The sequence below is a fragment of the Pseudochaenichthys georgianus genome, chromosome 24, assembly GCF_902827115.2.
Source record: "Pseudochaenichthys georgianus chromosome 24, fPseGeo1.2, whole genome shotgun sequence".
NCBI classification, from domain to species: domain Eukaryota; kingdom Metazoa; phylum Chordata; class Actinopteri; order Perciformes; family Channichthyidae; genus Pseudochaenichthys; species Pseudochaenichthys georgianus.
The window spans coordinates 26,275,960-26,294,297 of record NC_047526.1 but is presented as its reverse complement, the minus strand read 5'-3'; the positions used below and the strand labels follow the sequence as shown (position 1 = coordinate 26,294,297).

Genomic DNA, 18,338 nt, shown 5'->3' with positions numbered 1-18,338 from the left:
TTTAGACTTGTGTTTTTGTTGGAAGGTGTGCTGGACATTGCCAAGCGCTGATACTGACTGTATTATTTTTGGTTTTACTGCAACATGCTGAGGCTTGGGAACATGTAAGTTACATTTCTTGTAGATTTCTTTCTATGTGTGTACTTAATTGTCTCTAAATGATGTGTTTTATGTGTTCAAGTTTGTTATGGATGGCTGCAGCTACCATCTTGTGTCAAGCCAGGTCTAATTTGAAGCTATATTTGCAGTCAAGTAAGCTTAAATTCTCATCAAGTCATTTTACACAGCATATTAAGTCGGTTTACATTCTCCTCACAAGCCTTTTCTTTTAACAGGCAGTGGGTTAAGGTCTGACTGTGCCGCAAATGTAATGAGACTGTCGTTGGACAAGGCTTTAGCAGTGGGAAACCAGCTTGAGGTGGAGGCTATCAGTAAGTATTACATGTAACTGCTAATAATGCAGCTGATTGGTTCATCACTGAGGAAAGGGGTCCCTGACAAAGCTTATTGTCTCCCCTCAGATGGCACCAAGCACATTTTGTTAACACCTAGCATGGCTGCTCAGTGTGGATACAGCATGGAGTCTGACCCGTGGGGTAACACCAGAATCTACACCTCCCTGATGGGCTGCTTTGTGGACAACAAGGTTTGTTAAAGTGGTTTAACAGCATTCAATGTAATTTTCTACCAAGTTTAGCTGTGCTAATTCTGTCTCAAGTGACTGAATTAATGGCTCAACAAACACATGGTTGCTCCCATTTTTGTGTTGCCCTGAATTTATGTGCAACCCCTTACTGTTAAAAGACCCAAAGTACATTTCCCTTTTTGTTTGGTACATCCCTAAAATATTATCACTGCTCCACTCAAAACTGTATTCCTCTATTAATCTACTAGACTTTCTTGACTTGTTTGTTACATACACAAATATCCATTTAGACTTCAAATGTGTCCCTGAAGGCAAGGATATTACATTTTAAATGACAAAGAAGCTGGAACCAAAGAATATTGGGGAGTTTCACTTAATTTAGTTTTTTTTATATATTTATAGGATGATGCTACATTTAACGTTGGCTTGAGACTTCAGATGTACGGCGAGAATCCATCAGACGTGGTCAGTCATGATGTGTCTCAGACTTGCAGCTACACTCGCTGGGCCTCCAGGGAGATCCTCTGCGACAGGAACTACATGGAAGTAGGTGGTCTTTATATTGATGAGTCCACCATCTTGTGTGTATGGAAACGAATGCTAAAACCACCATTTTCTGTTTTAGGTTTCCCACCACATGGCTAACCTTGATGCTGAAGCTAAGGGTCAGACTCGGGATGGTAAAGACGAGAAGCTCAACGCCAAGCTTGAAGTATGTTGAATTAAACTGTTCAGATACTACAGTTTAATTCCTCCCTACACCAATGAGGATTTAATTATTTGTTCTTTCCTGTAGGCCTCTGGTGCATCACAAGGTATCTGGAAGATGACGTTTTACACCCCAGAACCAGTGGCCATGGTGTTGCAAGAGGCTGAACAAGCCGGCTACGCTGCCAAAACTACCTCTAGTCGTCTGGTTATGCGAAGCCCGTACAATACAGCAGAGACTTATTCAGAGGATGTAAGCAACACACTCCTATACAGTGTTTATTTCCTTTCCCTCCTTGTCAATTATATTAAACCTCTCCTCTCTTTAGGTGGCTGGAGTCCCCATGGAAGTTTTCAGGGTGAGCGCCTACTACATGGCACCACAGGGTCTGAATGTAGTGAACTTGGCAGCTGCTTGTCCCAAAGGTGAGTCCTGAGCAACATATTGCATTCACAGTAAGCTTAGTTGTTGCACAGTTAACCTCAACAGCTCCATTTTGTCATTAACAGGTGGCGTCCTCTTCACCGAGGATATGATCTCTTGGCACGTACCTCGCCGTGTGACTCCTCTGTTGGACGGCAGAATTACAGTCTCAGAAATGCACATGGGAATCAACGGGCAGAGGCTTGATAGATCTCAGATGGCCGCACGGGGGTACACACTGAGCACCACAGACTTCCACATCGTCGTCGAGATCCCAGTGGGCTCGCCTGATGGTTACTACAAGGTTGGGGAAATCTCTAGATTAGAAATGCAAGAGTCACTAGTGCATTTGTATATTTTATTGAAATGTCATGAATTATTGCAGAGCCATGCCCCAGATTACCAGTACCACATCACCTACTTTGTGGAGCCCATGCTTGAGGTACTGTGGAGAGAAGATGACACCCAAGATGATACCAGATACAAGGTTTTGTTCCCCATCATGACCCCTCTGATGCCTCAATCTCCCCAAATCCAGGATGGTAAGTCACATTTTCTAGTAGGTATGAAAAAAAAATGACATTTGAACTCGGACTTGCTCGGATATATGCTAAAGACTGCTAAACCATGAAATAAAGTCTTCAGTTTTTGCAAAATGGTGTGTTTGGATGGGATTTGAAGCCAAGTACAAAATCTACTTTTGCTTACAAAGGGCACTTTTTTTTTTTTTTTAAATAGCACTCAATCCAACTACTAAATGTTTCTCTATCAATGTTGAGGCTGGTTTAGAAGTTGTAAACCTGCCACTTTCTGTTCCTCAGACACTGTCCCAGAGACTCGGGTGTTCAGCGTTCTCTTGGGAACCTTCCTCCATGACGTTGAGCTGAGGAACATCACCTTCTCCACCGGGGTCCTCACTGTTGAGGAGAGCAATGCCAAAGGCTTCACAGTCCAGGAACACAGCTTGGCTAATGGCTCCAAGCGCTTCTCTCTTCAAGTGCCCTTTGATGCCGATGTTGTCTTAAAACATGTATGACATTATAGATTCAAAATATCACTTTGTACCAACATATTTTCAGTGTTGCTGAGCTTTTATTTCATTTGTTGCAGAATCCTGAGCGCTTGGTTACATCCTACTTCCTCCCTCTGATCTTTGGGTTGATCGTCCTGCCTGAAGAAACTCCTTTTGCTCTCCCGGTCGACCTGCGGGCCTCTCTGCAGGATGTTGGTGAGATCATATTGAATTTGCTTTTGACAATATCTTCATGCAAATTGTGTTTTCTAAAATTAAATAAAACATATATAAGAGTAAAAGCTACACAATCAAATGGATAATGCATGTTTTGCTGCTCTAGTGCTACCCATCATGGCTGGCACCTGTGACCAGAACCAGTTTTACATCAGCGTGAAGTTCGGGAGTCACGGCTCTAATTTCAAGGCTATCGTTGGACCTCGAGAGCTGACGGCTGAGATGGCTGAAGACTACAATTTCTATGAGAACGGCACAGACCTCAGCCTCATTCTGCCATACACTGCCAAGGACGCTGTTTTCGAGGTATGTCAAAACTACAAAATCCCACCATAGATCTTCTGCATTGGCTAACTTTACTTTCCACAGCTGCTCACTGCAGAATCAGTCAAATCCAGAATTGACCTGCTTCTGTTGGATCGTGCAAACGACTGGGTGCTTGCTGATCTCTATCTGGCTTGCTACTTCCCCTTGAAAGCAACAGGTAAGATGGAACATGTAAGTATATTTGCTGCTTTAATTGATGGATTTGTGTTGCTTTACACATTGCCTGCTTCTTCCTCCAGAGTGCCACCCCAATGGCACAATGACCGCTGTGGCTGTGAAGGTTGAATCGACTCGTAATCTGAAGCCAAGTCAGCTGACGCTAAAGGACCAGTCCTGCACACCACAGTTCAGCGACGATCGCGTTGCATATTTCTCCTTCAGTGTGGATACCTGTGGAACCACCAGAACGGTGAGTGTGAATCGCATTTAAATATCAAAAGGGCTTTTTGTCAAATGTTAATGCGTTTTTGTTATTAAATAGTTCTTTGACAACTACATGATGTATGAAAATGAGATCCGCCTGTCTTACAACAACGCCAAAGGAGCAGCCAACACATCACCAGTTGATCCTGATTACAGGTAAAATATTTGATTCTGTATAATTGGAGATGAACACCTTCAATGTATGCATTTATATATATTTTTTTTTCCCCTAATAGGCAAACCATTTCCTGCTTCTATGTGGTCAATGAGACTCAGACTGTTGCCTTCAGCGCTAAACCAAGAACCTATGAGCCCGCTGCAGAGATCGGCACCGGGCAGCTGATGGTGCAGATGAGGCTTTCCCAAGGCATGGTGGAATTTTACAACATCTTGTTCATGCATACAAAACACTGTTTGCAGGTCTCCGTTGAAAAAGAGATCTATGATCTCAAGGGACCAATCTGATTAAATAAAGGTTTGAAATGACATGAAGCTGTAAATGTCCAGGCCTCCTGTCTCTAACGGGACTCTTCTCCTGCAGATCCATCCTACGAGCTCTTCTACCAATCAGAGGATTATCCAGTGGTGAAATATCTGCAGCAGCCTCTGTATTTTGAGGTGGAGCTGATGCATTCTACCGATCCGCACTTGGAACTCATTGCTGAGAACTGTTGGGCAACCCTTTATGAAGATAGGACATCTCTGCCAAGCTGGGACATCATTGTGGACAGGTAATGTTGTGCAAAACTAACTACTAACTACTCATTTCATTTGTTTAACTGCTGCTTTATTAACTTTCGAATTCCTTTACTAGCTGTGAGAATCGCAATGACAGCTATGCAACAATTTTCCATCCCGTTGTGAGTGACTCCAGAGTTTTAGTCCCGTCCCACATCAAGCACTTCTCTGTAAAGATGTTCACTTTCACTAAAGATGACGAGGTTCTGAAAGACCAGGTAAGACTTGTAAATCCAAATCTGGAGTATTTTGGCCACTGCTGCATGTAGCCATGTGCAATAAATCATCCTGTCTGTCCACAGATCTATGTCCACTGTGATGCAGTGATTTGTGACACAAGCAGCCAGGCAGATGCTCCCTGCAGGGGCCAGTGTGTGCATCCTCCAGGTCAGAGCTACTCAAGACCTGCAGGTGTAAAAAAGGGTAAGTGACCGAGTCTGAACAAATGTAGTCGATCTGGATGTGCAGTTGGTAATCTTTACTTGTTTTGCAGAGCGAAGAAGCACCGACTCAACACGCCAAAGGCAGATCTCCTCTGGGGCAATTATTCTGTCGAACCTTTGAATATGTTCTACAAGTGTTTACATTTTGTCATTTGCACCTTATGTAATTGTGTTCATTGTTTTGTTTGGGACCAGGGGAACAGTTTTATCAATGAATGTACTGTACTGCCTTTTATATTGATGGATGACAGTAACGACTCGTGTATTGTGAAAAAATAAACGCATTTTAAAAAAATGCCACATTTATTATTTGACATATTAATGAAAGCAGGTTCTGTGTCAACCAGTACCCTCATAATTTCAAGAAAATGCAGAGAAGCATCAACATATGTAGCAATGATCCATCCATCTTCTCCCGCTTATCCGTGGTCGGGTCGCGGGGTTAGCGTTTCCAGCAGAGAGCCCCAAGCGTTCTTTCCCTGGCGATATCAACCAGCTCTGACTGGGGGATCTCAAGGCGCTCCCAGGCCAGCGAAGAGATATAATCCCAACCGATAGCTGGGGATTCTGGGTAGTGTAGTGTCTTTTGCCATCCTTTACTCAGAAAAAATATTTGTTTCTCCGGATCGAAGGGGGAAAATACAAAAGCATTGCACACACTTTAATTAACAAGGATAATCTGGTGTTTTTTTTTTGTCGATGAGTAGTGCAGATATCACTGTAAAATCAATCGACAGTAAGAGGAATACTTTCGGGTGTACAATTCTCGTGTTATCCAATGGGAATGGACGCTCACATTGCCTTTAAGGGCAGCCGACATAAACGAATGCCGTGCTTCCATGAGCGTCAAATCCCGACGCAGATGGGAATACATTGCAATCAGTTGAAAGCTCTTTGCGGCCCTTTATGACGCTGAAGGAGCCTAGGAGCGTCACAATTGGACGCCACGGACACTGACCAAACGTCGCTATTGGACGCTTGGGGAGTGAGAGTGTGTTGCCCAGGTGGCATCCTAACTAGGTGCCCGAACCACCTCAACTGGCTCCTTTCGACGCGAAGGAGGAGCGGCTCAACTCCGAGTCCCTCCCTGATGACCGAACTTCTCACCTTATCCCTAAGGGAGACACCAGCCACCCGGCGGAGAAGACCCATCTCGGCCGCTTGTATCCGCGATCTCGTTCTTTCGGTCATGACCCATCCTTCATGACCATAGGTGAGGGTAGGAATGAAAATGGCCCGGTAGACAGAGCTTTGCCTTCTGGCTCAGCTCCCTTCTCGTCACAACGGTGCGGTAAAGCGACTGCAGTACCGCTCCGATTCTCCGGCCCATCTCACGCTCCATTGTTCCCTCACTCGAGAACAAGCCCCAGAGATACTTGAACTCCTTCACTTGGGGTAAGGACTCATTCCCTACTTGGAGTGGACAGTCCATCGGTTTCCTGCTGAGAACCATGGCCATGGGTGCTGATCCTCATCCCAGCCGCTTCACACTCGGTTGCGAACCGATCCAGTGAGTGCTGAAGGTCGCAGACCGATGAAGCCATTAGAACCACATCATCTGCAAAAAGCAGTGGTGCAATCCTTAGTCCACCGAACTGCAGACCCCCTCCCCCACGACTACGCCTCGAAATCCGATCCATGTATATTACAAACAGGATTGGTGACAAAGCGCAGCCCTGGTGGAGGCCAACCCTCACCGGAAATGGGTCCGACTTACTGCCGAGGACCCGGACACAGCTCTCGCTTTGGGAGTACAGAGATTGGATGGCCCTGAGTAGAGACCCCCTCACCCCATACTCCCGCAGCACCTCCTATAATAAACAACTAAAAATGATAAGTTGATTTAACAATGAAACAAATGTTGAACAAGTTGAACAAACAAATAAAAGACGTTCTGAAGTTATTATTGCCCCGCCTACTTGAGACGCACTAAAACATGATTGGGCGTTTTTTTTCTGCATGTGGTCACTTCCGCCTTTAGGGAACACAACAAACCTTAACAGAATTCACAGCCAATGGAGCAAGACAACCCTCAAATACTTGCAAATGCTCACTCTGAGTTTAAAAACTAGAACTTCAAATGTGCAGAAAAACTGTATACAAAGTTTATCTCCTACTTACAGTCCAGGTACTCTTTGTTCAATTTTTGGCGATGTCTGTACTAGCAGTACTCGAGTTGAGGCGGGATGGCATCCCCCCTGAAATAAAAACGGTCAAAATCATCCCCCTTCTAAAACTGCCATTCCCCCTTTCCATCCCTTATGTAATTTTATCAATGAACGTGGCACTGGTATTACTGCTATTTCAACATTAATTTTGCGCATTTTGAGTAAAATACTGTGGGCGAGGAAGCACGCACACACGCAATGACATTTTTACCAAGTCACTGACGCTACACTATGAGAGTGCCCTAGAGGGCGCCGTGATGAGCCCGTTTGATCGATGCCAGAAGCGCAGGTAACGGTCATCACAATGGCCAAGCGACCAGGAGGACAACGAGATCTGAAGGACTTCATATTTAAAAATAACATTTCAGGTAATTCAAGTCAGTAATCTTAGTCATCATTACTTTCGTCACCAAAGGTGGAATCTATGGACATAAGCAGCAATAACAACTTAGTTTGGAGTTTAGCTACGTTTTTCTCTCGTGTTAGCTAGCTGGTAAGACTCAAAACTGTTGATGAAATGATACGACCAGCACCAGAAGAGCTGAAACCCCTCCTTCAAGCAGTGAACACTCTGGTCATTTCCACAGCTGAGTGTGAACGTGGGTTTAGTCAGATGAACATTTTAACCACAACTAGAATCTCCCTAGAGGTAAAAAGCATGTCAGCCATGGTTTTCATCTAGTGTGTTGGCCCTCCACTGAACAAGTTCAGACCAGAGGTATATGTCAAGACTTGGCTTCAAAGCCATTGCTAAGCAAACAATCCGAAAGCAAGAGCCAGAAAAATTGAGACCAAAAAGCATGATTATGAACATCTTTGGAAACTTCTATGATATGGGGGAGAGTGGAGTAGGCCAACACATCCTCACTCCCAGGTCGGCCAATGTTGACGTTATGTCAAGTCCCCTGTGTCGGCTTTTTCCAACGCAAGGTGGGGGGGCTTTGAGTCAATTTCCAACGCAAGGGGGGTGCCCTTAGCGTCCATTTTCAGCTTTCCGGGATGTCCATATGCTTCTATGGACGCTCATGGAAGCACGGCCTTCGTTTGTGTCGACTGCCCTTAAAGGCAATGTGAGCATCCACTCTCATTGGATAACGGAGAATTGTACACCCGGAAGTAAGTATTCCCCTTACTGTCGATTGATTTTACAGTGATATCTGCACTACTCATCGACTAAAAAACACCAGATTATCCTTGTTAATTACACAACATTGGTTGGTTTAAAATGTGTGCAATGCTTTTGTATTTTTCCCCTTCGATTCGGAGAAACAAATATTTTTTCAGAGTAAAGGATGGCAGAAGACACTACACTACCCAGAATCCCCAGCTATCGTTTGGACTACACCATGTGCTCTGTTTGACGTCACGTGATCTTCGAATATCTCCCTGCAGAAAAAAAAACATGTCCGAACTTCGTTTTATTCTCGGTGTAAAATGCCTATTTTAAAGTTAGTTTGGCCATTAAAATGATGTCATTTGATGCGAGAAATATGAGTTGTTATTTCAGATTATGTGTGCAGTGGATATACATGATCTTTAGTTTGCTAGTTATTACGAAGATTACTTCAGGAAATTGCATCCATAACGTTTTAATTGTTACCAAGGTGGTTGCTAGGGACGCTGCTATCGATATTATTGCTGTTATGTTGTGTAACTGTTTAATGGTGTTATCTTTATTGCTACCCCCTTCCCCGTCAATGTATAGTGTTGGTCCACAGCGCAAACATATTAGTTTAACAAAATCCGCATCTAAAGATAGCCTACGTTATTTCCCCTGTGCAATTCCAGTCTCACATCTCAGAGCACATCGTCATTAACAAATACCGGAAACAGACCGAAAACATTTAAAAAAAATAAAATAATACTTTATTCCGAGTGTGCTTGCTTTTCTCTTTGAAAGTCATCACATAACGGCATTGTAAAACACGGTTCGGCTGCATTAAATATTACATATCTGCCGTAGTTCTGTATTTATAGAGCCCTGATGAGAAGACTTCTAGACAAACATGAGGAACTGAAAACGTGACGTGGATCATAAATATATCAGCCATTAAACAACATCTTACATTTCTTTTCACACAATACGTCTCCTTGCAGTATCAACACTAATTCGGCTCACTTTTATATTTGATCCAATTGGTAGATAGGCTGTATTTACACCATAAAGGTGCACAGCTGATTTAACCTAGTGGTTAAAGCATGTTATTGAATTTCATTATTTTTATTATTAGATATTAATAGGATCCCTATAAAGTATATTCATTACTCGTTATTCTCTACTAATAGTTAATTAAAGACTGTATATAATGACTATTTTGCACATCCCTTTCAAGATTTCAAGATTTTCTAAGGTTTATTGACATATCATATAGGCCTACACAACTATAGTGTAGTTATGCATTGAATGAAAAACTTGGGTCGCAGGTTCCTCAATAGTGCATTACAAGACATCTATCAATATTTGTGCATACCTCCAGTAATGTTAACTATATTGAAGCACTTATTTTAACTGATATTATACATAATGTATTATACTCTTATAAGACGTATGTAGATATTTCATCTACGGCCTTGTCAGGTATTGAACAATCAATAAATAAAGAACACAGAATTGTTAAATATAAAACACAGAATTTGTGTGATTATACTAATTTATTCACAAATAAACACCACTGCATATTTAACTGTTACACATGCTGATGTAATGCAAATATTCCAACTTGGGATCAATAAAGTATATCTTATCTTAAGATGGTCGATGGCTACTAACATATTTGCAAAATGTGCCTCTGAACCTTGACAAGTGCATGTTTCAGGCGTATCAATTAATGTAATGTAATGTAATGTTATCAATTAACAACAGGAGGGGTCACAAACATAAGACCAGTTGTTAAATAAAGCTCTTCTGACCTTAGCTGGCATGTGTGTATATATATTAATGCTGCCCATTATGGGCACAAGCAATTTTCACCCATTTATTAATTATATGTTTTAAATGTGAGTGTTTCCTATCCCCTAAACCTCCAGGGATGTATATCAATCAATCAATCAATCAATCAATCAATCAATCAATCAATCAATCAATCAATCAATCAATCAATGTTTATCTATATAGCCCAATATCACAAATGTTACATTTGTCTCAGTGGTCTTCACAGTGTGTACAGAATATCAGTATGACAATACGACACCCTCTGTCCTTAGACCCTCACATCGTACAAGGAAAAACTTCCGAGGAAAACCCAGTTTAAAGGGAAAAATGGGAGAAACCTCAGGGAGAGCAACAGAGGAGGGATCCCTCTCCCAAGACGGACAGACGTGCAATAGATGCCGTGTGTAAATTGAAAAGATAATACATTTGCAACATAGGTAGTCCAAATGTTTGGAAATGCATGTGTGTATAATAGGAAGATGAATCCACGAGGATATCCATCCAGGACCGATGATCCAGGACCACAGCCACGACTCAAGATCCAGCGCTCGCGATCCAGGACACAGGACCGCAGGATCATCCATGACTCCGGATCCCAGCGTATATAGACACCAAAAAGAAAGAAATGTGGGGAAGCTGGGTTAATCGGAACATGAGAGTACACAGGTATAGACAGAGAGAAGGAAGAAGTAAGATATCCCCCGACAAACTAAGCCTATATCAGCAAAACTAGGGGCTGAATCTAATCAGCCCTAACTATAAGCTTTATCAAAAAGGAAGGTCTTAAGCGCACTCTTAAAAACAGATAGGGTGTCTGCCGCCCGAACACAAACTGGAAGCTGATTCCACAAATGTGGAGCTTGATAAGAAAAGGCTCTGGCTCCCATTGTACTTTTAGAGATTCTAGGAACAACCAACAACCCTGCATTCTTGGAACGCAATGCCCTAGTAGGACAGTAGGGTATAATGAGTTCTTTAAGGTAAGATGGCGCCTGCCCATTAAGGGCTTTGTAGGCGAGAAGAAGAATTTTAAATTCTATCCTGTGTTCTATAGGGAGCCAGTGTAAGGCAGCCAGAACAGGAGTAATGTGGTCCCTTTTCCTAACTCTGGTTAGTACACGAGCCGCAGCATTTTGAATCAGCTGAAGCGACTTGACTGACTTCTTGGTACTCCCTGATAATAAAGAGTTACAATAATCCAGCCTAGAAGTAACAAATGCATGGACTAGTTTCTCTGCATCGTTTTGAGGCAAGATATGCCTGATTTTTGCAATGTTACGTAGATGGAAGTAGGCGGTCCTTGAAATTGATTTTATGTGGGCGTTAAAGGATAAATCCTGATCAAATATAACACCAAGATTCCTTACAGTCTCACTGGAGGCCAAATTAATGCCATCCATAGTTAGTATATCTTTAGATAATTTGTTTCGTAGATTCTTCGGGCCAAGTACAATAACTTCAGTTTTGGTCGTGTTTAACATCAAAAAGTTTAAGGTCATCCACATTTTTAAGTCCTTAAGGCAGTCTTGAATTTTATTTAGATGATTATTTCATCAGGCTTGATTGATAAATATAGTTGAGTATCATCCGCATAACAATGAAAGTTTACAGAATGATTCCTTATAATATTGCCTAACGGAAGCATATATAATGTGAACAAAATAGGTCCGAGCACTGAGCCCTGTGGCACTCCATGGCTAACTTTGGTTTGCGTGGAAGATTCATCGTTAACACGTACAAACTGAGAGCGTTCAGATAGATAGGACCTAAACCAGCCTAAAGCAGTTCCCTGTATGCCAACTAAGTGCTCTAGTCTTTGCAATAGGATATCATGGTCGATAGTATCAAATGCAGCACTGAGATCGAGCAAAACAAGAATAGAGACAAGTCCCTTGTCTGAGGCTATTAGAATGTCATTTGTGACTTTAACCAGAGCTGTCTCTGTGCTATGATGTGTTCTAAAGCCAGACTGAAAATCTTCAAATAAATCATTGTTTTTTAAGTAATCACACAACTGTTTTGCGACCGCTTTCTCAAGAATCTTTGAGGGGAACGGAAGATTAGAAATAGGTCTATAGTTGGCTAAAACCTCTGGATCGAGGTTGTGCTTTTTAAGAAGCGGTTTTATCACTGCTACTTTGAATGATTGTGGAACATAGCCTGATAATAAAGACATATTCATAATATTTAATAAAGAAGTGCTAATTAATGGAAAAACTTCCTTCAACAGCTTAGTTGGAATTGGGTCTAACATGCACGTTGATGGTTTAGAAGAGAGAATCATTGAATGTAATTGTTCAAGGTTTATGGCTGAAAAGCATTCTAGTTTACTATCTAGTGTAATATTAGAACTTACGTTTCCGGGAGCTGTTGATAACACTATACTGGTCAAAGGCAAGAGGTCATTAATTTTGTTTCTAAGAGTAACAATTTTATCGTTAAAAAAGCACATAAAATCATTACTACTGAGTGCTATGGGAATAGAAGGCTCAATGGAGCTGTGGCTCTCTGTCAGCCTGGCTACAGTGCTGAAAAGAAATCTTGCATTATTCTTATTCTCATCTATTAATGAAGAGTAGTAGGCTGCTCTCGCTTTACGCAGTGCTTTCTTATATTCATTGAGAGTAATATGCCAAATTAAACGAGATTCTTCAAGTTTAGTGGAACGCCATATCCTTTCAAGTTGTCTAGACTTTTGCTTTATTTTGCGGGTTTCGGCATTATGCCATGGAGCTAATCTATGTTGTTTTATTTTCTTCTTTTTCAAAGGAGCAACAGAGTCTAATTTTATTCGCAGTGCATCTATAGCACTATCAACAACATGATCAATTTGGGGTGGTGTACATTTTGTATAAGTTTCCTCCCCTACATGCAGACATGCTATCGAGTTAAGTATTGGTGGAATCTCTTCCTTAAATGTGGCTATAGCACTAACAGATAGGTTTCTGCTGCAAGAGCTTTTGACTAATGCTTTGTAGTCTCGTAATAGTACTTCAAAAGTTACTAAGAAATGGTCGGATAAAGCAGGATTATGCGGTTCGACTAATAGTTGCTCAATTTCAATACCATAAGTCAGAACAAGGTCGAGAGTGTGATTATAGCAGTGGGTTGGTTTATTTACACTCTGACAGAAACCAACAGAATCTAATATAGAGTTAAATGCAACAGTAAGGCTATTTTTATCATCGTCAACATGAATATTAAAGTCACCTACGATAATTACTTTGTCTGTTTTAAGAACCAAAGTTGATAAAAACTCAGAGAATTCTGATAAGAATTCTGAATAAGGACCTGGTGCACGATACACTGTAACAAATAAGATTGGCTGCAAAGTTTTCCAGGTCGGATGCGTAAGACTAAAACGAGGCATACAGTTTAATACTGGCAACTTCTTATTATGGGAAATACGAAAACGTCTTTTAAAACTACAATTCCCAGTAGAGACGTGCCATAGATAGAGAACATGTTGCGAAACAGAATAGCCAGCATGTGTAGTTCGGGGGACGGGGTGGGGGAGGGGGGGACGCGGTGGACCCGTTCAAATCCAGTTTTGGACAGTCTGCCGTGGTTCCATCCCATTTCAAGTGCTGTTCGAGGCTCAGTAACCCTCGGAGCACACTCTCCAATCACAGAGCTTGAGGACTATCACGGGGTTTGTCAAACAGAGCACATAGTGTAGTCCAAACGATAGCTGGGGATTCTGGGTAGTGTAGTGTCTTCTGCCATCCTTTACTCCGAAAAAATATTTGTTTCTCCGAATCGAAGGGGGAAAATACAAAAGCATTGCACACAATTTAAACCAATCAATGTTGTGTAATTAACAAGGATAATCTGGTGTTTTTTAGTCGATGAGTAGTGCAGATATCACTGTAAAATCAATCGACAGTAAGGGGAATACTTACTTCCAGGTGTACAATTCTCCGTTATCCAATGAGAATGGACGCTCACATTGCCTTTAAGGGCAGTCGACACAAACGAATGCTGTGCTTCCATGAGCGTCCATAGAAGCATATGGACATCCCGGAAAGCTGAAAATGGATGCTAAGGGCACCCCCCTTGCGTTGAAAATGGACGCTAAGGCCCCCCCCCCCCCTTGCGTTGGAAAAAGCCGACACAGGGGACTTGACATAACGTCAACATAGGCCGACCTGGGAGTGAGGATGTGTTGAGTAGGCAGCCATTGACAACATTGGTCCTATTTTGTATTATCTGTATAATCTTTTAATATATTTTCATATTTTGTAAACAATTTCAATTTGCACTTAATGCCCTGTTAAAAAAGGTAACATTGGGAATGTTAACATAAAATATTTGTATTTGAACTGCAATAAAAAAATGTTTCCTCTAATTTTTCATGAAGTGTTTAATTTACATAATGATTTAATTAATTACGATAAAAATGTAACCCTTTAGATACCAGTTTTGATCGTATACCAGTAACTGCTTTTTTGAAAAAATACAATTCAATATTCTAAAAACAAATTTGACTTTATTATTAGTATAATCAGTTGATCCATCTGAATAATAAATGAGGGACTGTTAACCTACAAGATTTGTACCATAGACTTCCATTATAACCACATTTTTGTATCCCCTCCCCCCCTTAAAATTAAAGTGAAAAAAAGATTTTGCACTAATTGTCCTCTGCATTTGACGGGGACCGACTCTAATTCTGAGGTGCCTTGGTCAAGAGCAATGAAAGGAGTATCTGAACATCCATAACATGCATGTTGTTTTAGGAGTATAATAATTATCCTTATGCTGGTTGGTCTCCCACTCTCGGCGGGTTATCAGCACACATTATGTCCCCATATGATCAAATCCACCATCCCCCCTGATTTTTTTTTACAACTTGAGTACTGTGTACTAGTGTTGCAGCGTATTCTTCTACCCGTCAAATTCTGTGTCCCCGGTTGAAGCTAACGTCCATCGTGTTCTGTCACTTTGTCATTTCATTACATGTATTGTTTTAGAGACTTTCAACGCTGTCATATTTCCACAGGGATTGTAAAGCCAGTCATTTGGCCACTGCTTACAACAACCGCGGACAGATAAAGTACCTCCGGGTAGATTTAGGTGAAGCGGTGGAGGACTTCTCTTTAGCGATACAGAGTGACAGCAGCTTTGAGATACCTTTCTACAACAGAGGACTCATCCACTATAGACTAGGTAAGGGTACAGAGACCCCTTTTAGTCCAAAGTTCACAGGAGATAGAGTTATCTGTTATTTTCAAGCCTGACAGAGTAAAACAAATTAACTTCCGCTTTGCTTCAAAATAAATGTCAAAATAATTGTATATTTAGGTTGGATATTGGATTGATATTCACTTGTGTTTTGTAACTGTCGGAACCTCTTTTCTTGTGGATTTTAGTAATTTTTTTTTTTTAGATTAATATAAATCTTTTTTTTGTTGCAATAGCTTCCATATGTGACCTATTGACCCCAAATCAATGCAGCATTGTACAACATAACTAGACGAGAAGGATACACACCTCTTTGTACATTTAAATTGCCTTTTCTATTTGATATGAATATTGTCATGACAACTATGCAGTTTCTTTATTGGCTGCAATGTTAATTGGCTTCAATATCATATTTGTCCAGTGTAGGATTAATATCAGAGGCCTGTACTACGAAGCAGGATTTTCGCTTAGCCGGCTAACTTCAGGGAAAACTCAGGGTTTCCGGTCATACGATGCTGGTTCTCTTTTTAGCAGGCTAGATCTCCATGGTAACTTATGCAGAGCGGCTAACCTGGGGGGTATACTACGAAGCAGGATTTTCGCTTAGCCGGCTAACTTCAGGGAAAACTCAGGGTTTCCGGTCATACGATGCTGGTTCTCTTTTTAGCAGGCTAGATCTCCATGGTAACTTATGCTGTGCGGCTAACCTGGTCGGGACCTGGGGTTATACTTCGAAGCAGGATTTTCGTTTAGCAAGATAACTTCTGGGATTTCCGGTACTACGGAGCTGGTTCACTTTTTAGGTGAAGGTGAAGGTGACTAAATATGACTAAAACTAAAAAGGAAATGTAACACAGGACTAAGACTAAAACTAAATTAAAAAATAGCTGACGAAATTAACACTATCTGCTTGTCTAGCTGACATCTCTCAGTGGATGTCTGCTCATCACCTCAAGCTCAACCTTGACAAGACTGAACTGCTTTTCCTTCCGGGAAAAGATTGTCCCACTCTTGACCTGACAATCAACATCGGCACATCTGTTGTTTCCCCGACTCAGACTGCAAGGAATCTTGGTGTGATCCTAGATAACAAACTGTACTTCACTGCAAACATCGCTGCTACAACCCGTTGCTGCAGATACACGCTTTACAACATCAGGAGGATACGTCCCCAGCTGACCCAGAAAACAACGCAGGTTCTGGTCCAGGCTCTCGTCATCTCACGCCTAGACTACTGCAACTCCCTCCTGGCTGGTCTACCATCTGCATGTGCCATCCGACCTCTGCAGCTCATCCAGAATGCAGCGGCTCGTCTAGTCTTCAACCTTCCAAAATGTTCCCACACCACTCCGCTCCTCTGCTCCCTTCACTGGCTTCCGGTAACTGCTAGAATCTACTTCAAGACACTGATACTTGCATACCATGCTGCGAATGGATCTGACCCTTCCTAAATCCAGAACATGGTTAAACTGTACACCCCAGCACGTGCACTACTATGAGCTCCCCATTGACATCAGAACAGCAGAAAGCCTGCACATCTTCCGGCGCAGACTGAAAACTCATCTCTTTCGACTCCACTTCGAGCGATATAATTACTAACAAAGAACTGCTAACAGAGCACTTATATACTAATAAAGGACTGGCTTATCTATAGCCAGTTGAGTAGCACTTGAAATGTTTGGCTCTATGAAACCTGATGTACTTATATGACTGTTTTCTTCAAGGTTGTGTCTTCCTGGTCGAATGTACTTATTGTAAGTCGCTTTGGATAAAAGCGTCAGCTGAGTCAGCCTACAGGGATGAAATCCAGAGACTGGCAGTGTGGTGTTCAATTCTACAGGTCAATTCAATCAAGGACAAACCGAATGAAAAACAGTTTTTACCCCAGAGCCATACGAGAACTGAACACCGTCAAACGCTGAACTGAACAGTTACAACTTCCAACTGCACTACTTTTTAATAGTTGTATTAACTTATGAACTGATCGACATCAGAGATGCAAAATATCATCCCTGTGTTGTTTTTTTATATTGTAAACTGTATTTAAATAATGTGCGGGCATGTATGGATGTGTGAGCATGTTTAATGTGTATATGTTTATATAGATAATATATTTATTCGTTGTATGTGGAAATGCACTGCGAGGATTGCTTTTTTAAATTTCGTTGTACCTGGTGCGATGACAATAAAGGAATTCTATTCTATTCTATTCTAAATGCAATGTAATGTATGTTCTCTGAGGGGAGGCTCACCTTCCCACACTTTGGGAACCCCTGATCTAGATCATTCGTACGGCACTTATTATGGCTGCCCCTGAGGGACTTCCAGGTCATTTCACTCGGTTAGGAAGGTTCCAAAGCTAAATGGACTATTCGACTGCAGCCAAAGTGTCAGAAAACAAAACCCTCTCTCTTTTCCTCTGTATACCCAAATCTCTAAAAACGGGGGTACAACGGAGCTGAAGAAGTAAAATCCTTTTCTGTTAGATGTTTTGGTTTTACACCTCCTTTTTACTTTACCTTCTTTAATGAATTATGTAGTAGGATATACACATATGATACAAAACCCTGAACATCCTGCTAAATTAAAAGTCATGGCCTAAAGGAGTGATGTTTTTAATGACCATGAAATACAACGGCCCTTATTAAGGTTTAGCTGGGGACTTTGCAGTTGTAAGAGAAGTAGCCTATTCAGATATTTTACTTAAGTAAAAGTTCTTATACTACACAGTACAAATACTCTCTCTGATACAAGTAAATGTCCTGCATTAGAAACGTTACTTAAGTAAAAGTAAGTGAGTATATCAGCAAAATGTATAGTATTTTTAAACGTAAAAGTATATGCAAAGAAACATACCAAATATATAAAATTGTTCAAAACAAATAAGTAAATTAACTTAATGCTCATGCCAAATACTTACTAATCTCTAAACTGCTTAGCTGATTAACAGATTTAGCTGTTCTCACTCATTTATAACTTCATCCGACTGCTTTGGCCATGCTTCAGTATTATTACTTCAGCTTCTTTTTTAATGAAAGTTATTTCTATACCCCTCCCCACTCAGTCAGCCATTCTGCTTCCCTCAATGCCCTAAAT

The 18,338-nt window shown here is 41.3% G+C and overlaps 1 protein-coding gene across 1 annotated transcript; it reads left to right on the top strand.

The window, feature by feature from the left end:
• On the top strand, positions 1-5,249 carry LOC117440147 (uncharacterized). The gene is made up of 21 exons (XM_034076427.2): positions 1-104; positions 182-252; positions 336-431; positions 522-646; positions 1,049-1,192; positions 1,272-1,358; positions 1,443-1,607; positions 1,684-1,780; positions 1,865-2,082; positions 2,164-2,320; positions 2,600-2,808; positions 2,889-3,006; positions 3,134-3,333; positions 3,397-3,511; positions 3,594-3,763; positions 3,836-3,933; positions 4,014-4,144; positions 4,319-4,508; positions 4,592-4,733; positions 4,818-4,938; positions 5,009-5,249. The coding sequence occupies exons 1-21, from the start codon at positions 85-87 to the stop codon at positions 5,077-5,079; spliced, it is 2,745 nt and encodes a 914-aa protein (XP_033932318.1). The 5' UTR covers positions 1-84; the 3' UTR covers positions 5,080-5,249.
• Positions 5,250-18,338: the final 13,089 nt, after the last annotated feature.